Genomic DNA, 19,769 nt, shown 5'->3' with positions numbered 1-19,769 from the left:
GATGGGATAAAATGAAGGAAGAGGCTGCAAGCATAGTATTTTAGTCCTGTTGGCTGCAATTAATTTTCAGCTTAGGTAGAAAAAAAAGAAGTTTTTTCCTCTCTTGATGATCTTTAAAAGGCTTTGATGTGGAGGCTTTCGACTCTATCCCTCACGGTGAAATGTGGCAGAAACTCTACAACTTTGGCCTGCGCTCAAACCACTTATGAATTTTTATGATGCTGCTCCTTTCAGAATATTGAACGGTGGGTGGAAACAGCAATTACGGACAGTTTTTTGAAAGAGAAATTCGTCGTACTCTTCTGTTCCCTAAAGAAATGAGACTTTTTCTTTGATATCTCTCAAATCTTTTTCTTACCAAGAATTTTACTAGACTTCAAAAAAACTTTGAAATCTAGCTATATAGCTTTACTAAAATGAAAGAACTTTTTAGAGTATGTGCTATTCTCGCATGAAAAACGCACCCTTTTTCGAAACTTATGTCGGTGGGAAACAAAGTTTGAGTACTTTTTATACGCTATTACAATATTAAAAGAAAATAAAAGTAAAGCCTTGAAAGACAAATATCTTATTGGCAAATGGCACCCAGAGTTGATTCTAGAAAAACCCGTGACTTAATATGGGAAATAAGAAACAAAATAAACCGTTCAAATATAAAATGAATACTAATCCCATCTGTTGGTGATTGAAGAATGATTGAAATCTAGGTATTTGTTTTAATTTGTAAGCGCCATTAGTTTTTACAAAGGCAAGAAGAGGGGTGGCTTACTATTAAAGCCGAATGCGGCAAGGGGTCCTGCGCCTCGCCGGTCGCCGCACATTATTCTCCTGTCTGTGCTCGCACTAACATCCGTTCCCCACTCAATCTCTTTACAAGTATTATTTATTATTGTTTTTTTAAATAGCTTTTAGTGTACATTAATGGAAACTAAAACATTTCTAATCCAAGTCCTGTTCTTCTTAATATTCAAAGGTAACATTTTATTTTTCATTTAAAATAATTCCTATAAAAGCCATAAGGCCATATTGCGAAAGTGTGCAAGATGTCCTTAGATTTGTTTTTAATGAAATATTTTTGTTAAACACCCCGTGCATGCTAGCGCACATTTTGTAAGTACTATCCATTGCTGGGGTAGTAATTAGAAAGACAAAATATTTTATATCAAGGAAGAAATATTAAAACTGAAAAATTATTCAATTATAATTAAAATTATATTAAATTATTATTAAGTAATGTGGCAGTTCCAGTAGACCCATTTCAACCAAAACCTTATTGTGACTTCTGTTGGAATCTAAGATAAATTCAAATTTGAGCTTTCTGCAAATTTAATATTATAATTATGCTAGGTTTGGGTAGGGTGGTTACGTATCACGTACGCACAATTTGTAAAGATCCCCTTTTTTTAGTTCAATGGGAACTTTAAAGTTTTTGAATTGCATTTTCTTCGAGCCGTGCATTTTACGAGGATTAATTAATTAATTCTGAAATAAGGTTCTGCCTGTAAGTTCCAAGGAAATACCTGGTGTGGAAAAGATAATGAGTTATTCTGTTTCTATTACGAATTTTATGGAATTCATTATTGGTGAATTGCGAATTTGTTACAAAATGTTCACCGGTTGTTTACTTTTTGAAAATGGCAATGTGAACTGCCGGGGACATTTTTAGACGTAATATTTGTCATTGGAATCATTTGTATTTCAATTAAATGACCATAGGGAAGGTATTAGCTTCGGAGATTCCCACACGGAGGTCCCGGGTTCGAATCCAGCTGCTGACCCTTAGATTTTCTATTCCTAGGAGCTTCTTACCTCACTGTCCGGTGATTGATAGTGTTGTCTATAACGAGAGAACACTGTCCGAAGCCCGGCAGTACAATGAAAAAAGCTCCGGGCGCCAATAACCTTAAATGTTGACGCGCCTTAAATTATTTAAAAAAAATAATAAATGACTATTTATATGTTCTGAATATAAGTGAACATTTCATTTAAATGCACATATCGTAAGTTCCAAGGAATTACCGGTACTTTTTGAGGTTTTGACTATCCATCTGCCAAGTTATGTAAACCAAAATCAATGTATTTTCCAAATTTATTTATCAAAAATATATTTGAGCTACTGATTTCATTCGGACCTGAGTAATAATTATTCTTCCACAGAATGCTCGTGTTTCTTTTAATGAACCTAATACTCTCCTATTATAACAATCGTCTTCTTTCACAAGCCATCTCCCTCGAATAAAACTGAATGTTAAAACTCCTGTTTAGTATTGACTGTACTGCAGGGTGAGCGCGCAGTGTATTTTTAAGCGCCAAACGTTATTTCTTAATCAACTGTTATCAGAAATTTATTTTTGATAATCCAATTAACACAAGCAAAGAGTATATACATATACACACACATATATACATATATATATATATATATATATATATATATATACATATATATATGTGTATATATATATATATATATGTATATATATATATACATATATATATATGTATATATATATATACATGCTCTAGCCTGCCTAGATCTTGACTTCGCCACCACAAGTGCTGCAACAAGCAAAGCATGGGAGTCCAGAGTTTTGGCTTGCGTTGATTGTGCCCAGCAGATTCTTTTAAAAACAAAAAACGTAATTTTGACAATAAACTGAAATTTGTTTTTCATATTTTAAATTACCATAACCTTTAAAAAACCTAACCGATTTCAAAAAAAAATTTTTTGTTTTTTCAAACACTCAAATACTATACTATAAAAATATGCAAAAAAAAAAAATATAACGTTCCATTTGAAAGAACAAAATTGGATGGTGCATCTCGGGACATTGAGGTTTTAAAAAAGGGGTCAATCACTGAAAATAAACTAGACTAAAAATGATTAAATGAAAACACGTGTTTTCTATTGTATTTTTTCGAAATTTCCCGCCGTTTAAAAAAAAAGTGGGTGGAGCATATAACTCTGGTCATCCTGTATATATACAAAATTCATTGAATATATTCTGTTTATTCTTTTGTACATCACATGTATGCCAATGGAGTTTTGTAAGAGATTGTGATGATGGTACAGGAGCAGCAGAGTGCCTGCGAGATGTGCACATTAGCGTACCTGTAGCCGTAAGACTAGCTCAGCCCGCCACTCTCACCTGTGAATACGACCTGCAGAACGAAACGCTCTATTCGGTCAAGTGGTACAAGGACGGCAGAGAGTTCTTCGTGTACAAGCCCCAAGACAAGTCGTCTGTGAAAAAGGTCTCCCCAACAATCGGAGTAGATCACCACAGCATTGACGTGAGTACTTTGATGTAGCGGATATCAGTTCTTCTTGTAATTCAAATATTTGGAACTTTGTTCTAAATGTAGTTTGTATATTTTGATCGTATATTCTCACATATTCACATATAAATATGTGGCAACACTGTTTGAGAGAGTGTGTACGAGGGACTTACTGTGTGTAATATGGCGTAGAATGTTAAAAGGATATTATATATTGTGTATTTTTTTGTGTTTTGATTTTACTGTGTGTGTAATAAAGGTTGTCGTTCGATCTTTCTTGCGTTTTCCTTTTGTTCCCAGAAAGAAGGAGACAACAAATTTCAGAAGTGGGATTAAAACTGTCCGGTAGGACAGTTGTATAAGGGTTGACCATCAAAAACTGCACGAAAAAGCGTAACGTTGAAAAACACCCAACTTTGACAATTTTTTGCTATTTTTCTATAAAAGATAAAATTCCCAAATTTTCTTTAAATCTTACTCCGAACCCTCCTTTATAACTGTAATTTTTTTGCAACCACCCAGATCTAATAGGTTTCGAGAAAAAAGTTGCCGAAAATGAGCAAAAACGGCTTTTTCAAAAAATGTTCTTGTTCTTGTTCTTGTTGTTGTTGTTGTTGTTGTTCTTCTTCTTCTTGTTACCTTTTTTGTAAACAACGTAGCGCCTAAACGCGCGAACCGATTTTCATGAATGAGGTGTCATTCGATTCGGAATTTTATGTAGATGTGCCTTTTGGGGGTCTCGACGCTGTACATCGAATGGGAGAGGAGTTAGCCCCCTTTATGTAAGGCCCCCTCCAAAATTATTATTACTAATAACTCTGTAAATCTTGACCCGATTTTGATAGAATTTGGTAGGATGATAGAGTTAGGGCTCCCCTACGTAACAATAAAGCGACGATCTGCTCTTACACTTGTTAAGGGGAAGTATAGCAATCGTTTCAAATTATCGACACGTGAACCGATATTCATGAATGAAGTGTCATTCGAATCGAAATTTTGTACAGATTTGCACTTTAAAAGTCTCGACGCTATGCCTCATAAGGAGGGAAGTTTGCCCCACCCAAATAAGGCCCTTTCTAAAACTATTATTACCAATATTTCTATAACGCTTAGTCCGATTTTGATAAAATTTAGCACGAAAAAGTGATGAAAGCTCCTCTACGTGGCTGTGAAGTGCCATCATGCTCTTACACCTACTAAGAGAAGTACTGCAATCGTTAAAATTATCAATGAGTGAACCGATTTACATCAATGAATTGTCGTTCGATTCAAAATCTTTGCCTTTTAGGGAGAAGTACTGTAATCGCAGTTTATTTTTCTTGCTCCTCTTAAAAGGAAGTACTGAAATCGCAGTTTAATTTTGCTATTTACGTACCTTCCTATTTTATTCAAAACGCTTTCTAAAAAAAATTGTTATTGAGGATGGTTTGGGGACCGCAACTATAATCATTCTTTAAAAAGATCTCTCCAGTGGTAGTTACGGTTCCGATTTAACACCTTATCAGGTTATAATGATAGAATAGCTTATTCCAAATTTTAAAAAATCTGTAAAGCAGACGTAACTTTGCAAATAGACAAAAAGGAAAATCTATCCAAAAGGTACAAAAATCTCCTTAACAAAAACTTACAGTTTTAAAAGTTAAGTATAAGGGTTGATTAAACGCCAAAAGGTACACAAATCAGCAGTTCCCAACATTTCATTAATACTTCATTGATATAATTTAAGTAATTTTACTGCATTAACTTTTCCTTCACATTTTTTAGAATTTATTAGATGTCACAGACCCTTATGCTGGCCAGTTCATTCATAATATTATTTTGTTACAATTATGATAAAATGTATATTATATCTTCGTAATTAAACAGGTTTTTATTTTAACTCTATTCCAAATTATTCTTCTGATTTCTCTTTAATGTGCCCTTTATTCTGAGTAGTCACATATACATGCATGTTAAAGTAGAAAAAGACTAAGTTAGAGTCGGCTACTGTTTAAATTTGAATCACAGAGGATTCAAAACAATATTTCAGTCTTGAATTCGTCTTACCGAAATATTCGTGAGCACAAATAACATACAGTTAATAACAAGTAGATTATTCAACAATATTTACTCATTTCTCAATTGTAATTTAATTTAGTCCCCCTAATTTTACTTATGGTAAAATACTGGAATAATTAGCTGTCCTAAAAATATGCATATCTTTATTTTCTTTATTTTATATTACATATATATAACATTGTGGGAAGAACACCTAGATTGAGAATGTAATTGAAGAAAACTATATTATTTGCGATAAAGCCAGATAATTTATTACCTATTATTATAAACGATTGACTACTACTAAAGTAACAATTACTTTAATCGAAGAATGAACTTAAACCAATGATTTTTATTTAAAAATAAAAATAAATAAATAAAATCATTGATGTATGTTGGTGTAAGCATTTTTTAAAAAAGTTTATGAATTTTTTAGCCTCATATTTTTTTAATATTTTTTATAACGTTTTCTTTTTCACCTGTGATTAATAGTTTGATTATTATAGATAAATAGATATTACAGTCAATCTAAGTTAAATGGTGTGCTACTTGAGTAAATATTTTGTAGACGAAAATGGCCAGCATAATAGGGATCTAGATTTATGTAGATTTAGATATAAAGACAAATTGTGTAAAAGGATTGAAAGACTGTGTGTAATTGTGACGCTTAAGTAGAGTTAAGTTTATTTAGAAGTTAAATATAAATTTTAAGTTGTTTTCTTTGTTCGTTTATATCTTTTGGACAATATACTGTAAGTAATTTTTAATAACTTTTATTTCTGTGCTGACGAAATTGTTTCATTTTATTTACAAGACAATGGAAAAGATTATTTGGTTGAAAAAAAAATATATCAGAATCTTCTACAAAGACGATCAATATCATTCATAAATTAATTTTTAGTCGAGAGGGAGATAGAGCGAACCGAAAGAGATTAAGGAAATTTGAAGGGTTCAAGTTAGAGCCAGGATCCGAAATGTTTAATAGTAAAATAGGGAAATTGTCCTGGGATTCGAAGAAAGTGAGTTAATCGCGGTTTGCAAGTTTCTTAGATTAGATATTGGAGGTTCAGTGGAAGAGAAAGCTAGACAGATTTGTTATAGTTTAAATGATTTAGGGTCTTTTTCAGACTCGGGTGATGAAGATGACTCTGATGATGAAAATTCTGAGGAGGAAAAATACGATATCGAAACCCCACTAAATCAAGCGACAGCAGAGGTAAAGGTTGGTGAGAATTCTATTCTTTTAAGAATGCTAGCGCAAAATGAAGCGTTGATCAGAAGTTTAAGCATGAACAAAAAAAAGAATTTAAGATAATTCCAGACTTTAAGAATAATATCACAAAGTTTAATGGTAAAGTTCCACGGCATGAGGCAGAATCATGGTTAGAGGCCTTGAATAGCATCGCTAAACTACACGCATGGCCTGATGAGTTTAAATTGGAGGCGGCGAGAGCAAGTATGGCCGGACCGGCTAAAGACTGGTTTCAATCAAAGAGTGTTCGAACCTGGAATGATTTTCAAAGTAAATTTAAAAGAACTTATGTAGGTGAGATTGATGCGGGAACTAAATGGAGAGAAATGGCAAATAGAGCTCAGGGAAAACAAGAAGATACTGAAGATTACCTGCAGGAAAAGGTAAGATTGTGTAAAGAGTTGAAATTACCCTTTAAGGAGATCAAGTTACAAGTTATTGAAGGACTGTGGTCTAAAGAGCTTAGTGACCATCTATTAAGTATCACACATCACGACGAAGACGAATTAAGGGACTCTATTGAGGAATATGAGAGAGTTAACGAAGCCCGTTTGCAGAGAATTAGAAAGAATTGGGGCACTCAGAGTAGAGAGTCGAAAAATAAAAATAAAGATTCATCGAGTAGAAGTGAAGATGATACTAACGAAGGTAGAGCTAAGAGTGTCAGTAGTAAGAAAACAGAATTCTTCCGACGCACAGAAAACTCAGGAAAAAGTAGCCCACGAGAAAATTTTAATCCTAGATGTTACGCTTGTGGCAAACAGGGACACTTGTCCAGGGAATGTCCAAATTCATCAAGTGAAAGAAAGTGTCGGAAGTGTGGGGACACAACACATGTGGCTAAGGATTGCACAAAGGATAGTCAGATCAATGTGATTGCTCAGGCACCTAATCCTACTTGTCTGAAATATATAAAACAGGTACAAATTAATGGAGATTCCTTTACTCATTGCCTTGTAGATACTGGGGCATCAGATTGCACTATCAGAGACTCAGTAGCAAAACGTTTTGACTTGAGAAGAATTCCTGGCAAGACAGAGCTAATTGGTTTTGGAGGAAGTCACGAATCTTTAAAGGTAGAAGAATGGACGAATGCTGTACTTAGCGTAGACGGAGTGTTGGGCACGGAAGTGAAGTTATTAATTGTTCCAGACAAGGCCCAACTATATGAAATGATAATTGGTCGCAGTTGGCTAGACCAACCTCATGTGGCTTATTGTAGTGTTGATGGTATGTTGAAGATTGGTTACCGAGAAGAGGATCCTTTCAAAAACATGCAGATAGATTCACCAGCATCAACAAAGTCAGTGATTATGGTACATGAGAATGTTAATCTACCACCAGCTAGCATCAATCTTGTAGAAACAGTTGTTGGAGAAGAAACTTTCTGCACAATGATAAGAAATGAGTCGAATGAAGAAGTGAAGCTTAAGAAAGGAAAGAAAAGAGGAAAACTTCACCCTATCGCACCCGGGAAGAGGCCGTTTGCTATCTTACATGCGGACCACTTGGGACCCTTCGTGAAGAGTGGGAAAGGCAACCAGCACCTTCTGGTCGTCACTGATAATCTCACTCGTTTCGTGAGACTGTACCCCGTAAAGGACGTGAAAACCACGACTACGTTGAAATGCCTGAAGAAGCTAGTGATGGAAAGAGGAATACCGGACATGATCGTATCCGACAGAGGAACAGCTTTCACCAGTCAACAATTCGAGGAGTATTGCCAATGCTATGGCATAAAACACAACCTGATTTCTGTGAGACACCCAAGGGCCAACGGGATGGTGGAGAGAGTGAATAAAACAGTTTTACCCCTGATTAGATCATTAACCTTAAAGGAAGATGGTACAGATTGGGACAGTAAAATGGAAGAATGTGAGATGGCCCTCAACGTTAATATCAACAGAGCTACCGGAAAATCACCTTTTGAGGCCTTGTACGGTTACCATCCACGATTACCCAGTATAGATTCAGGGTTGAGAGAGTTCCTAAAGACCGAATACAACCGACCCGAAAGATTACAGGATAAAATTAGAAGTAAAGTGCTTGATGGTCAGCAATACATGAAGGAGTTATTTGACCTGAGGGCATGTGAAGCGACTTCCTTTGAGATAGGCGATCTGGTGTTTGTCAGGAGAGCGATGGGGCACACTGGAGTGCCCACGAAGACCCAACCACGATATAGAGGACCGATGGTTGTTACTGCTGCACGTGGAGGAGATTCGTACACGGTGACGGACCTAGAAGGTAAAGAGGGACGACAGTTTGCCACCTCAGTCCACGCCAGCGACATGAAAATTTGGAAACCCGGGAGAGCCGGACAAGATGATGAGGAAGGCCAAATAAACACAGAAGAGGAACAAGAAGAAGAAGTGGTCGATGCACAGGAAGAGGGCTTCAGATCATCACCCTTAAATGTGCACAAACGAAAGAGAAGGGCACCCGCTTACTTCCAGGACTACGACTTAAATTGAGGCCAATTTAGAACGTAGGATGGCCGAATATGTGGCAACACTGTTTGAGAGAGTGTGTACGAGGGACTTACTGTGTGTAATATGGCGTAGAATGTTAAAAGGATATTATATATTGTGTATTTTTTTGTGTTTTGATTTTACTGTGTGTGTAATAAAGGTTGTCGTTCGATCTTTCTTGCGTTTTCCTTTTGTTCCCAGAAAGAAGGAGACAACACACCACATGTTGGTATCCAGGGACCTTCAAACATATATGTCAGTTGAAAAAAAAATCTGTTACAATTTTTATACATACATATGTACATATGGAAGATCCCCAGGACGATTCCCGCGTATGACTACATTTTACTTAAAAAAGTATTTTGATGTACTAACTATTATGAATGATTGCTCCCGCGGGATTCGAACTGGGGATCTTCCACTTACAAAGCCACGCTCTTTACCACTAGTCCAACACCCGCCCATCCCTGGCAAGATATTCTTACCTTAATCAAAGGTCAAGAAGTCTTGCATACTGGGTGCATTAAAATGATGTGATGATTGCTTTTATTTGTTGATAAAACAAATTTATCGATTGACCCACAACCATTACATTACGCTACATGTTTTAAAATCTATAATTATTATTATTTTTTCACTTTGCGTCACCAATATCATTTTTTGCAGCCAGAGGACCTCCCAAAACGTATTTCTGGTGGAAAATTAATATTGAAAACCGTTCACGAATAGATAAAATTGTAACTTTCATCTTAAATATCGATTAGGGATATCGAAACAGGGTTAACGTCATTTTTCACAGTTTTTTATGTAGTATTCATAATCATTGTCAAAACCAGTGGTCCTTATGAAAACCCAAACAGGTTTTTCGCTGTAACTCCGCCAAAAATGAAGATGCAGCATCGGGAATAAAAAATATGAAAACTAGACCGAAAAAAAACATAGAGTTTACTTAGTGGGTTTTTTTCGAAATTCCGCTTTCCTAAAAAGTTACGCGATTGGTGCGTTTTAAATGGATCACCCTGTATATTTTACAAAATGAAAACTATGACTTCTAATATCTCGTAAACTACTCAATAGATTTTGTTTACATTTCTCCTGTATATGAAGAAAACATTAGTCTATAATTGTATAAAATTTCGTAAAAATCCATCGAGCAGAAATCGAAATGTTTTAGGTTAAAGATTGCTTTTGTTTTACAAAGTGAAAATATAGCTTCAAATGTCTCGTAAACTACTCGATAGATTTTGTTTATATTTTACCTGTATATGAAGACAACTTTGGTATATAATTGTATAAAATCTCGTAAAAATCTATTGAGCAGAAATCGAGATGTTTAGGGTTAAAGTTTGCTTTCGTTCTACAAAGTGAAAACTACATACATATCTCTTTAACAAAAACTTACAGTTTAAAAAGTTAAGTATAATGGTTGATTAAACGCCAAAAGGTACACAAATCAGCAAGTACCCAACATTTCATTAATACTTCATTGATATTATTTAAGTAATTTTACTGCATTAATTTTCATTAATATTTATTAGATGTCACAGACCCTTATGCTGGCCATTTTCATCTACAAAATATATGTTCAAGTAGCACTGTAGATTGATTGTAGTATCTATTTATCTATAATAATCAAACTATTAATTGCAGGTTAAAAAGAAAACGTTATAAAAAATAAAAAAATATGAGGCTAAAAATTCAAAAACTGTTTTTAAAAAATGCTTACACCAACATACATCAATGATTTTATTTATTTATTTTTATTTTTAAACAAAAATCGACGGTTTAAGTTCATTCTTCGATTAATGTAATTGTTACTTTATGTAGTAGTCAAACGTTTATAATAATAGGTAATAATTAATCTGGCTTTATCCGCAAATAATATAGTTTTCTTCAATTACATTCTCAATCTAGGTATTCTTCTAGGTATATATGTAATATAAAATAAATAAAATATGCATAAATAAAATTAGGGGGACTAAATTAAATTACAATTGAGAAATGAATAATTATTGTTGCACAATCTACTTGTTATTAACTGTGTGTTATTTGTGCTCACGAATATTTCGGTAAGACGAATTCAATACTAAAATATTGTTTTAAATCCTCCGAGATTCAAATTTAAACGTAGCCGACTCTAACTTTGTCTTTTTCTACTTTAACATGCATGTACATATATGTGACAACTTCAGAATAAAGCATATTAAAGATAAATCAGAAGAATAATTTGGAATAGAGTTAAAATAAAGTACCTATTTAATAACGAAGTTATAATATACATTTTATCATAATTATAACAAAAAATATTATGAATGAACTGGCCAGCATAAGGGTCTGTGACATCTAATAAATTCTAAAAAATATTAATGAAAATTAATGCAGTAAAATTACTTAAATAATATCAATGAAGTATTAATGAAATGTTGGGCACTTGCTGATTTGTGTACCTTTTGGCGTTTAATCAACCATTATACTTAACTTTTTAAACTGTAAGTTTTTGTTAAAGAGATTTTTGTACCTTTTGGATAGATTTTCCTTTTTGTCTATATTGCAAAGTTACATATCTGTTTTACAGATTTTTTTAAAATTTAGAATAAGCAATTCTATCATTATAACCTGATAAGGTGTTAAGTTACTACCGTAACTACCACTGGAGAGATCTTTTTAAAGAATGATTATAGTTGCGGCCCACAAACCATCCTCAATAACAATTTTTTTGAGAAAGCGTTTTGAATAAAATAGGAAGGTATTTGTACGTAAATAGCAAAATTAAATTGCGATTTAAGTACTTCCTTTTAAGAGGAGTAAGAAAAATAAACTGCGATTACAGTACTTCTCCCTAAAAGGCTGAGAAGCAAAGATTTTGAATCGAACGACAATTCATTGATGTAAATCGGTTCACTCAGTGATAATTTTATCGATTGCAATACTTCCTCTTAGTAGGTGTAAGAGCATGATGGCACTTCACAGCCAAGTAGAGGAGCTTTAACCACTTCTTCGTGCTAAATTTTATCAAAATCGGACTAAGCGATATAGAAATATTGGTAATAATAGTTTTAGAATGGGCCTTATTTGGGTGGGGTGAACTCCCCTCCTTATGAGGCACGGCGTCGAGACTTTTAAAGTTCAAATCTGTACAAAATTTCGATTCGATTGACACTTCATTCATGAAAATCGGTTCACTTGTCGATAATTTGAAACGATTGCTATACTTCCCCTTAACAAGTGTAAGAGCAGATCGTCGCTTTAATGTTACGTAGGGGAGCCCTAACCCCATCATCCTACCAAATTTTATCAAAATCGGGCTAAGATTTACAGAGTAATTAGTAATAATAATTTTGAAGGGGGCCTTACATAAAAGGGGCTAACTCCTCTCCCATTCGGTGTACAGCGTCGAGACCCCCAAAAGGCACATCTACATAAAATTCCGAATCGAATGACACCTCATTCATGAAAATCGGTTCGCGCGTTTAGGCGCTACGCAGTTTACAAAAAAGGTAACAACAACAAGAACAAGAACATTTTTTGAAAAAGCCGTTTTTGCTCATTTTCGGCAACTTTTTTCTCGAAACCAATTAGATTTGGGTTGTTGCAAAAAAATTACAGTTATAAAGGAGGGTTTGCCCTATATTTTAAAGAAAATTTGGGAATTTTATCTTTTATAGAAAAAGAGAAAAAAATTGTCAAAGTTGGGTGTTTTTCAACGTTACGCTTTTTCGTGCAGTTTTTGACGATCAACCCTTATACAACTGTCCTACCGGACAGTTTTAATATGTACATATATAACTTCAAACATCTCGTGAACTACGGTTTGTTTGAAAAAAAATTTTTTAGTGACCTAATTGCATCAAATCATATGTAAAATCTTTCAATTGCGTGTGATCTAACCAAACCCTTTATAGAGCATTGAAATTAAGCAGACGTTAATTTTATCCGAATCCATCCTAGATCATTTACCATGTGACACAAAACCTTAAATGAGCAATAGTCTAGGATTCATAAGTTACTTTTAAAAACTTTATTTCCAAGTAAAAGCCCCCCGTAAATATTCATTATTCCACAAACTTGTACACTTTGTAAATTATTCTTCAACCGAATGTTGTTGACAGGTGCATCAGTCGAATGCCAGCCAAGTTCACTTTCCGAAAACAAGCGTGCTGATGAGCGGTCAGTACGGCTGTGAAGTCTCCACTGATTCACCATTCATTCGAACTTTCTACGTTTCAGGACATATGGAAGTAGTTGGTTAGTATTTATCAATTTTGTTCTTCAACCCCTGTCTCCTCACAACAGCGAATACAGAGTTTTCGTGTGAGTGTTAATTAACCTGTCAATCGCCTGCACACTAACCGTTTTAAAATTTAAGAATAAGGGTTGGTTAAACGACAAAAGGTACACCAATCAGCAAGTGCCCAATAGTTCATTCATATTTCATTGATATCAATTAAATTACTGTTCATTATTTTTGGTGACTGATTCATTGTTGCAATAGGATGAAAAATTACTCCCAATTTCAGTCATATTTTGTATTTTTTTATTATGCCGAGGTCATCTTCAGGGCTGTAGAACATATTTACAATGTGTTAACAATAATTATATTACAATGAATATGTTATGTAAATTACGTTACATTATTATAAATTACGGTACTAAATGATCATTTGTATTCGTCGTTGAATGATAATAGAGATATTAAAAGTGCCCGGTAGGACAGTTGTAAAAGGGTTGATCCTCAAAAAGTGGGAGAGCTTTTTTATAAGGTGCGCCAACTTCTCATTGGCGCCCGGAGGCTTTTTCTGTGCATTTCGAGGAACATTGACATCAACATCCGGGGGACATTGTTCTCCCGTTACAAACATCACAGACCATCACCAGTCAGTGAGCTGTAAGAAGCCCCTAGAAAAAGAAAATCCAAGGGTCAGATATTCGAATTCAGATACTAGGAATTCGAACTATTGATCTTTGCTTTGGAATCCAATATTCGCTAACCACTCAGCTAATCCCTCTCTTGACACAATAATGTTTTTTCTTAATAAGCTAAAAATGAGAGAAATAGATGTGGTACTCATCGTAAACTAGATTTTTTTGTTTTCTTTCAGAGCCTCCAAACGGCAGGCCTGAACTATCAGGTCTAAAAGCAAGATACTCTTTAGGCGACATTGTGCATGCCAACTGTGCCTCCGCCGGTTCCAGGCCAGCAGTAAATCTAACGTGGGTGATGAATGGAAAATCAGTAAGAGGCTAGTTATAGATTGTTGCAGTACAATTTAAGTAGGTAACTAAATAAAATATCTGGCTATCCTCTAACACTACGGCCAGCCCAACCGCCGTTCCTGATCATGCCCCGCTGAGTGGAATTCTCTGAAACAGCAGCTCTTCTACTTTTGTTTATATTTAATTGCGGACCATATTACCATCTTGACCATGTTCTCCCATTAAGACAACAGCACGGATAGTGATCTGTAAACAGGTCCTAGAAAGAAATGAAAATTAAGAGGAGCAAACTGCAATCAAAGCAGGGCCCCCGCGTTGCTATTCCTGTGCTCCCCGCTCAGGATGGTGATCGTCTTCAGGATTAGTAAATAATTTTGATGCAGATAGAGAACCAACATATAAGAAATTGATGGAGTTGAGGTGGAGATGGATGGAGAAAAATTCTGAAGTAAGGCATTTCAGGTAGTTAGGACAGATAGATAGAACGGAAGGATTCTGGGAGTGAAGAAATGTTCAAATGTAAGGAACTGGTTTTTCACGAGTACAATACTGCCCGCTTTTTGGTTCACAATGTCGAAGTTCGTTTAGTGGGTTTTCGACATTTCCAAAAAGATAAGGACAAATCTCCTTAATTACATTTTCAATAACAACCCTTATACAACTGTCCTACCGGACAGTTTTAATTTCACATATGTTCGTTCTCTATCTGTATCAAAATTATATAAAAATCCTGAGGAAGATCACCAAAACTTTAAAGAAAATTAGTACTTTTTGGCCCCTGCCAATCGTTGCAACTTGTATTGGAACAACGTCCCATTTATTTATCCAATTTTACATCTACTTTTATGTAGTGAGTATACACCGTTTAAATCTTATCATTGGGGACATTTTAGAAAACAATCGCTAAAAACTGGAATGTCTATTTAGTAAAGTGGCACATGCAGTCGAATGAAGTTTTGCAACTTATCTTTTTAATAAAAGTGACTGGACCGTACAATAATTTAATTAGGCCCTTTTACCAAAGGGAAGCTTATCTACGTTCTACGCCCACATGAGCCTTCAATAGGTTTCAACCAAACAAAATTTCAAATGAGTTTAAAGTATATATACCTACATATATATCTTGAAATTTAAAACGCAAGTGCGATCACTTCAAGTGTGATACAATGACATAAAATGAGAAACTAGCGGCTCTCCACTTAGTCCATAACCTGAACGACCAAATAAAAGATAACTCTTGTAATGGGTCTAAAGGTCTAATTGTGTGCATTCAGTTTACGAAGTTAAAAAAAAAAATCGTGGGATTCATTTTGATCAAATCTTCTTGGCTGCACCTAAACAAGATGAAATATCGAAAGAATTTTCTTTTATTTTTAGTTTTTTCAACTTTTATATACTCAGTGATACTCAAAACGAATATTTTCTTTGAAAATAGAAAATTTGCACGATGGCATTACTTTTTTTTTGAAGGGTAAGAGCAATTTAAACAAAGCCTGGCATGAACATAAATTTTTTTTAATACAGTTCTTTAGATTGTAAGAATATTTGAATTTTTAAAACTTATATTATTCTTAACGATTTGAAAAAGCTTTTTATTCACCCATTTACAGTTCGTAAAGACTTACATTAAGAATCAATGACATTTTCGAAGGACCTGCCAGAACAATCCTCAGAACTCCCCTTACACGAATTTTCCGAGGCAAATTATTGAAATACAAGCTCAAATCTGTATATTATGCTCCTTAACAAAAACTAACAGTTTAAAAAGTTAAATATAAGTGTTGATTAAACGACAAAAGGTAGACAATACAGCAAGTAGCCAACATTTCATTTATATTTCAGCTTGTAGTTGCCAAGTTCAAATGAAACCTTATTTTCTACTACCTTAAAAAATTAATTAAACAAAAAACCGTTCTGTAGAATTAGCTAAAGTTATTCAAACTCGAAATTTTGGTTGGACATGGCTTGATATAAATATTATACCAATGATTGAATCTTACATTTTGATTCGGCATTTTAGAGGGTGACCTCAATATTACCCTTCTCTTTGAACCTTCCATAAGTAAAGATGGCTAGAAACCATTTTCAAAGAAAAAAATTATAAAAGGTGATAAGGCTATTGAGTTAAACAGCGCTTTTGGAGGCTGATGGTTTTCTTCATTGTTAGAATTTTACTTACATATTTGATTATTATAAAAAACAAAATTAACAAATATTCGTAGTCGTTGTCAAGAAAAACCCTCCTCAAAAATGAAAAATCAACTCAGTAATATCCCTTGTAAATTTTCTTCAACTTGGAATTGTAAAAACTCATTTAAAGAACGTTAAAATTATGCAGGTTATCAGTATGTAAATTTTACATGACACATAATTTAAGTGGAATAAAACTCTCATTCCCCTTAAAACGCTCTAAATAGAATTTTTCTGAGGAAAGTTTCATTTAGAAACATAGACTCATATGTAAAGCATACCAAGTAAGATAAAATCGCTGACGTAAAGAAAAAAAAGAAGAAGAAGAAGTCCATTCAGTTAACTGGCACAACCAGTTGGGGGATTGTGATCCCTAAGTAATGGATGGATCCCCGAGGGACCGATGCCATAAAAGTTTCAGTTCCCTGTTTTTTATTTTTTTTTTTGTAGATATTTAGATTTCTTCGAAAAAGTCACACCATTTTTTTGGTACTTAATACGGATTTTACCGACAAAATTCGTCAACGAACTGTAATTCAATTTGTCGCCGCATCTTCTTTGTCGCTGAACATGCCGCCTGAATTTTTTAAATTTTTGATGCTAGCTGTATAAAATTATTTGAGAGATAAACAAATCTATAATACATTCTTCCAATTTTCTTAGCAAATTGATTCTGTTATGTAGGCACCAAAGAAACATGTGAAGATTTTCAGAGAGGTTACCGACACAGACTTGGTAATATCAACATCTGCTATTAAATTTCAAGCCAGAGTAGCGCATTTCCCTCAAGGACGGCTTAAACTACAATGTACAGCGTCACTGCACAACCTTTACTGGCAGACTGTAGAAAAGAATGCCACTCTACAAAGGCATACGGTGACAGAAGGACAATTTGACTTAGCTCCCGTAGCAGATGTTACATTAAATGAAAAAACGACTGATGTAGATTTTTTGCCTTCAAGAGAAGGAATGCAAACGTCTGCTATACCCACAAGATTTCTTACAGATCTTGGTAAGTCTGCCGAGTTGTTTCTATAAACTAAACAAAAATCATTCTGTACCAACAATATGCAAACATAATGGGAATAATAATATTAATTTATCAAAAATTAAAAACAAACGAACAAAAGCAATAGTGGAGGTTATGGAGCACAAATTTATTTCATTTGAAATCCTGTTTTATCAATGTTCTCTATCGTAAAGCAATCTTCAAATATGCAGTGGTTTTCCCAATTTTTTTCAATAAATAAAGTACCTTTCTCATTTTAAACTTTCTTGCCAGGAATTGCAATTTTTATAAAATCAGGATTGGGCATTCTTGCTCAATCAAAATTCTTGATCAAATTTTAGAGTTGGTATTAATTTGACTCATTATTTTTTGGAGACTAACAATTTCGATTTTACACCTTTGTAGTTCATATTTTCTAATAAGACATGTATCTCTCTCCTTTTCTCTTTATTTTTTATTTGTCTACGTTAATAAACTACTAAACCGCATATTTCCAGTAGTTATTAGTGAGTCGATCACATTTTGCAAGGCAATAAGATCGTCGGCATATTTTAGCAGAGGAATATTTATATTTTCGAAAATAAACCACCTCCGATTCCTTGACACAAATCATTAAGAGAAAAGAGTTTGTGAATCAGTCATTCTTTAAACCTGAGGACGAAGGGGAAAATTTTGAGTATTGTCTCTATCCCAGACCGCTGCTCGATTATTTATACAACTTTTTGATAATTTTTAGTAAACCTATGAGCCAAGCCCTACTTTTATTATTAACGTGTCTGTCGGCACGGAATCTAACACCAATCTAAAGCCCACAAAAAACAAAATAGTTGAAAATGTTCTTAATTTTGCCGAATCCCATTCTGAATCCTGCCTGAAATTCATTAATTATACTGTAGTTATTAAACCACAGCATAATCTGTTGAACTGCTGACTAGAAAAGATATCTGCTCGCAACACTATAAAGGAGATAGGTTTTTATATTTTATGTATCACCCTCGTAATGTAATAGAAATGCGAAGGCATCTTTAAAATTTGAAGGTGATATCCAGAAACATAAGTTTTACAAATAGACCCAGCAATCTTAAAAGGAATTTTATGGATGCATTTTTAAACATTAACATCAATTAAAATTTAAAACATTAGAACAACCTATTCAAATCTGACGCTTTACTACCTTTTTCCTTATCTTATAATTCGTGTGAGGTAATTTATTCATCTAAAATAACATCAAAAAGCAAAGTTCTGCAAACCTTTTTAACAGGTTGCTCACCACTTGAATTGTATGTTGTATGTACGTATTTTAGTTTAACAAAGCTGCAAATACTTTTGTTTACAAATCAGACTCTCCTAACAGAGTTTGATATCGTATACATACCTAACAAACGATTTTATTCTCCATCAAGCCAATGCCAAAAAGACGTTTGAGCAAAATTAAGTCGTTTCCCTCCCAGATTTTAACTCTTCTCAAAATCCAAAATGAATCTGAAGTTCATAGAAAATAGAAATAGAATCTCTCGTTCAAATTTTAGCATAAATGTCTTCCTAGAAAATTTTCTTCCTAGCTTACGGTAGACATCTTTTTCTCCTTCTAGTTCTTCCTGAGCTTTCTCAAAAACTATGTCATTATCCTTTAACTTTTTTAATTCGTTAAAGTACGAAACTTATTTCTTTTTAAATTATTACTGTTATATTTCGCAATAATGATGCTATTTAGGATTATCCTTACTTATCTGAATCGCTTTATTAACTTGAACATTCTCAATTCAAAGTACAGCCTGACGAATTTCTTTCACAGATCGCTTAAATTCAGCTTTTTTATCCTGTTTATTAGCTGTTCATTAGTAAATAATCATTCCAACATTTTTTTTTTCATACTTTGGTTTCTTTTAGTAATGAGTCTATTTTACTCTTGAACATTTTAAAACAATCTCTAACAATAGTGATGAAAGTGGTAATTTTTTATCTATTGTCACTTTAACTCATTACAAACAACACTGTCCATCACGGGCTAGTGAGCGGCAAGAAGCTTCTAGCAGCTGAATTCGAATCCGGGACCTCTGCATGGAATAAAAAAAATTCTTCATACATTCATTTCTTAGTTTCATCAAGCTATTAGTTTGAAAAACTTGAGAGCAAAAATAACTAATCATAGAAAAAGACATAATAAAATAATATATTATTTTCAAAATAGTCAAGTGCATTTGCGAGGGTTGAAGGGCACTTATGTCTGAAGTGCAGCTTCGTCCCTTAGAAGGCCGTGTCACTAAATTAGATTAAATGTATATTTAATGAGAAATGTTAATTTTGTCAATGGTAA

The 19,769-nt window shown here is 34.0% G+C and overlaps 1 protein-coding gene across 2 annotated transcripts in view; it reads left to right on the top strand.

Moving 5' to 3' along the window:
* The first annotated feature begins 427 nt into the window (after positions 1 to 427).
* Positions 428 to 19,769, top strand: part of LOC141457531 (uncharacterized) — a 22,087-nt gene continuing 2,745 nt past the window's right edge. The window contains exons 1-6 of one of the 2 annotated variants that reach the window (XM_074134668.1): positions 428 to 973; positions 3,074 to 3,294; positions 9,241 to 9,294; positions 13,149 to 13,284; positions 14,139 to 14,272; positions 17,128 to 17,455. In XM_074134668.1, coding sequence (XP_073990769.1) covers positions 922 to 973; positions 3,074 to 3,294; positions 9,241 to 9,294; positions 13,149 to 13,284; positions 14,139 to 14,272; positions 17,128 to 17,455 — 925 coding nt within the window. In that variant the 5' untranslated portion in view covers positions 428 to 921. The remainder of the gene's footprint in view (positions 974 to 3,073; positions 3,295 to 9,240; positions 9,295 to 13,148; positions 13,285 to 14,138; positions 14,273 to 17,127; positions 17,456 to 19,769) is intronic. The other variant, XM_074134669.1, reaches the window with a different exon arrangement.

This window comes from Rhodnius prolixus, unplaced genomic scaffold (assembly GCF_049639745.1).
Source record: "Rhodnius prolixus isolate KJV_2025 unplaced genomic scaffold, Rpr scaffold_22, whole genome shotgun sequence".
NCBI classification, from domain to species: Eukaryota; Metazoa; Arthropoda; class Insecta; order Hemiptera; family Reduviidae; genus Rhodnius; species Rhodnius prolixus.
Note: the sequence above shows the minus strand (reverse complement) of the source record. Positions and strands in the feature narration are given on the sequence as shown.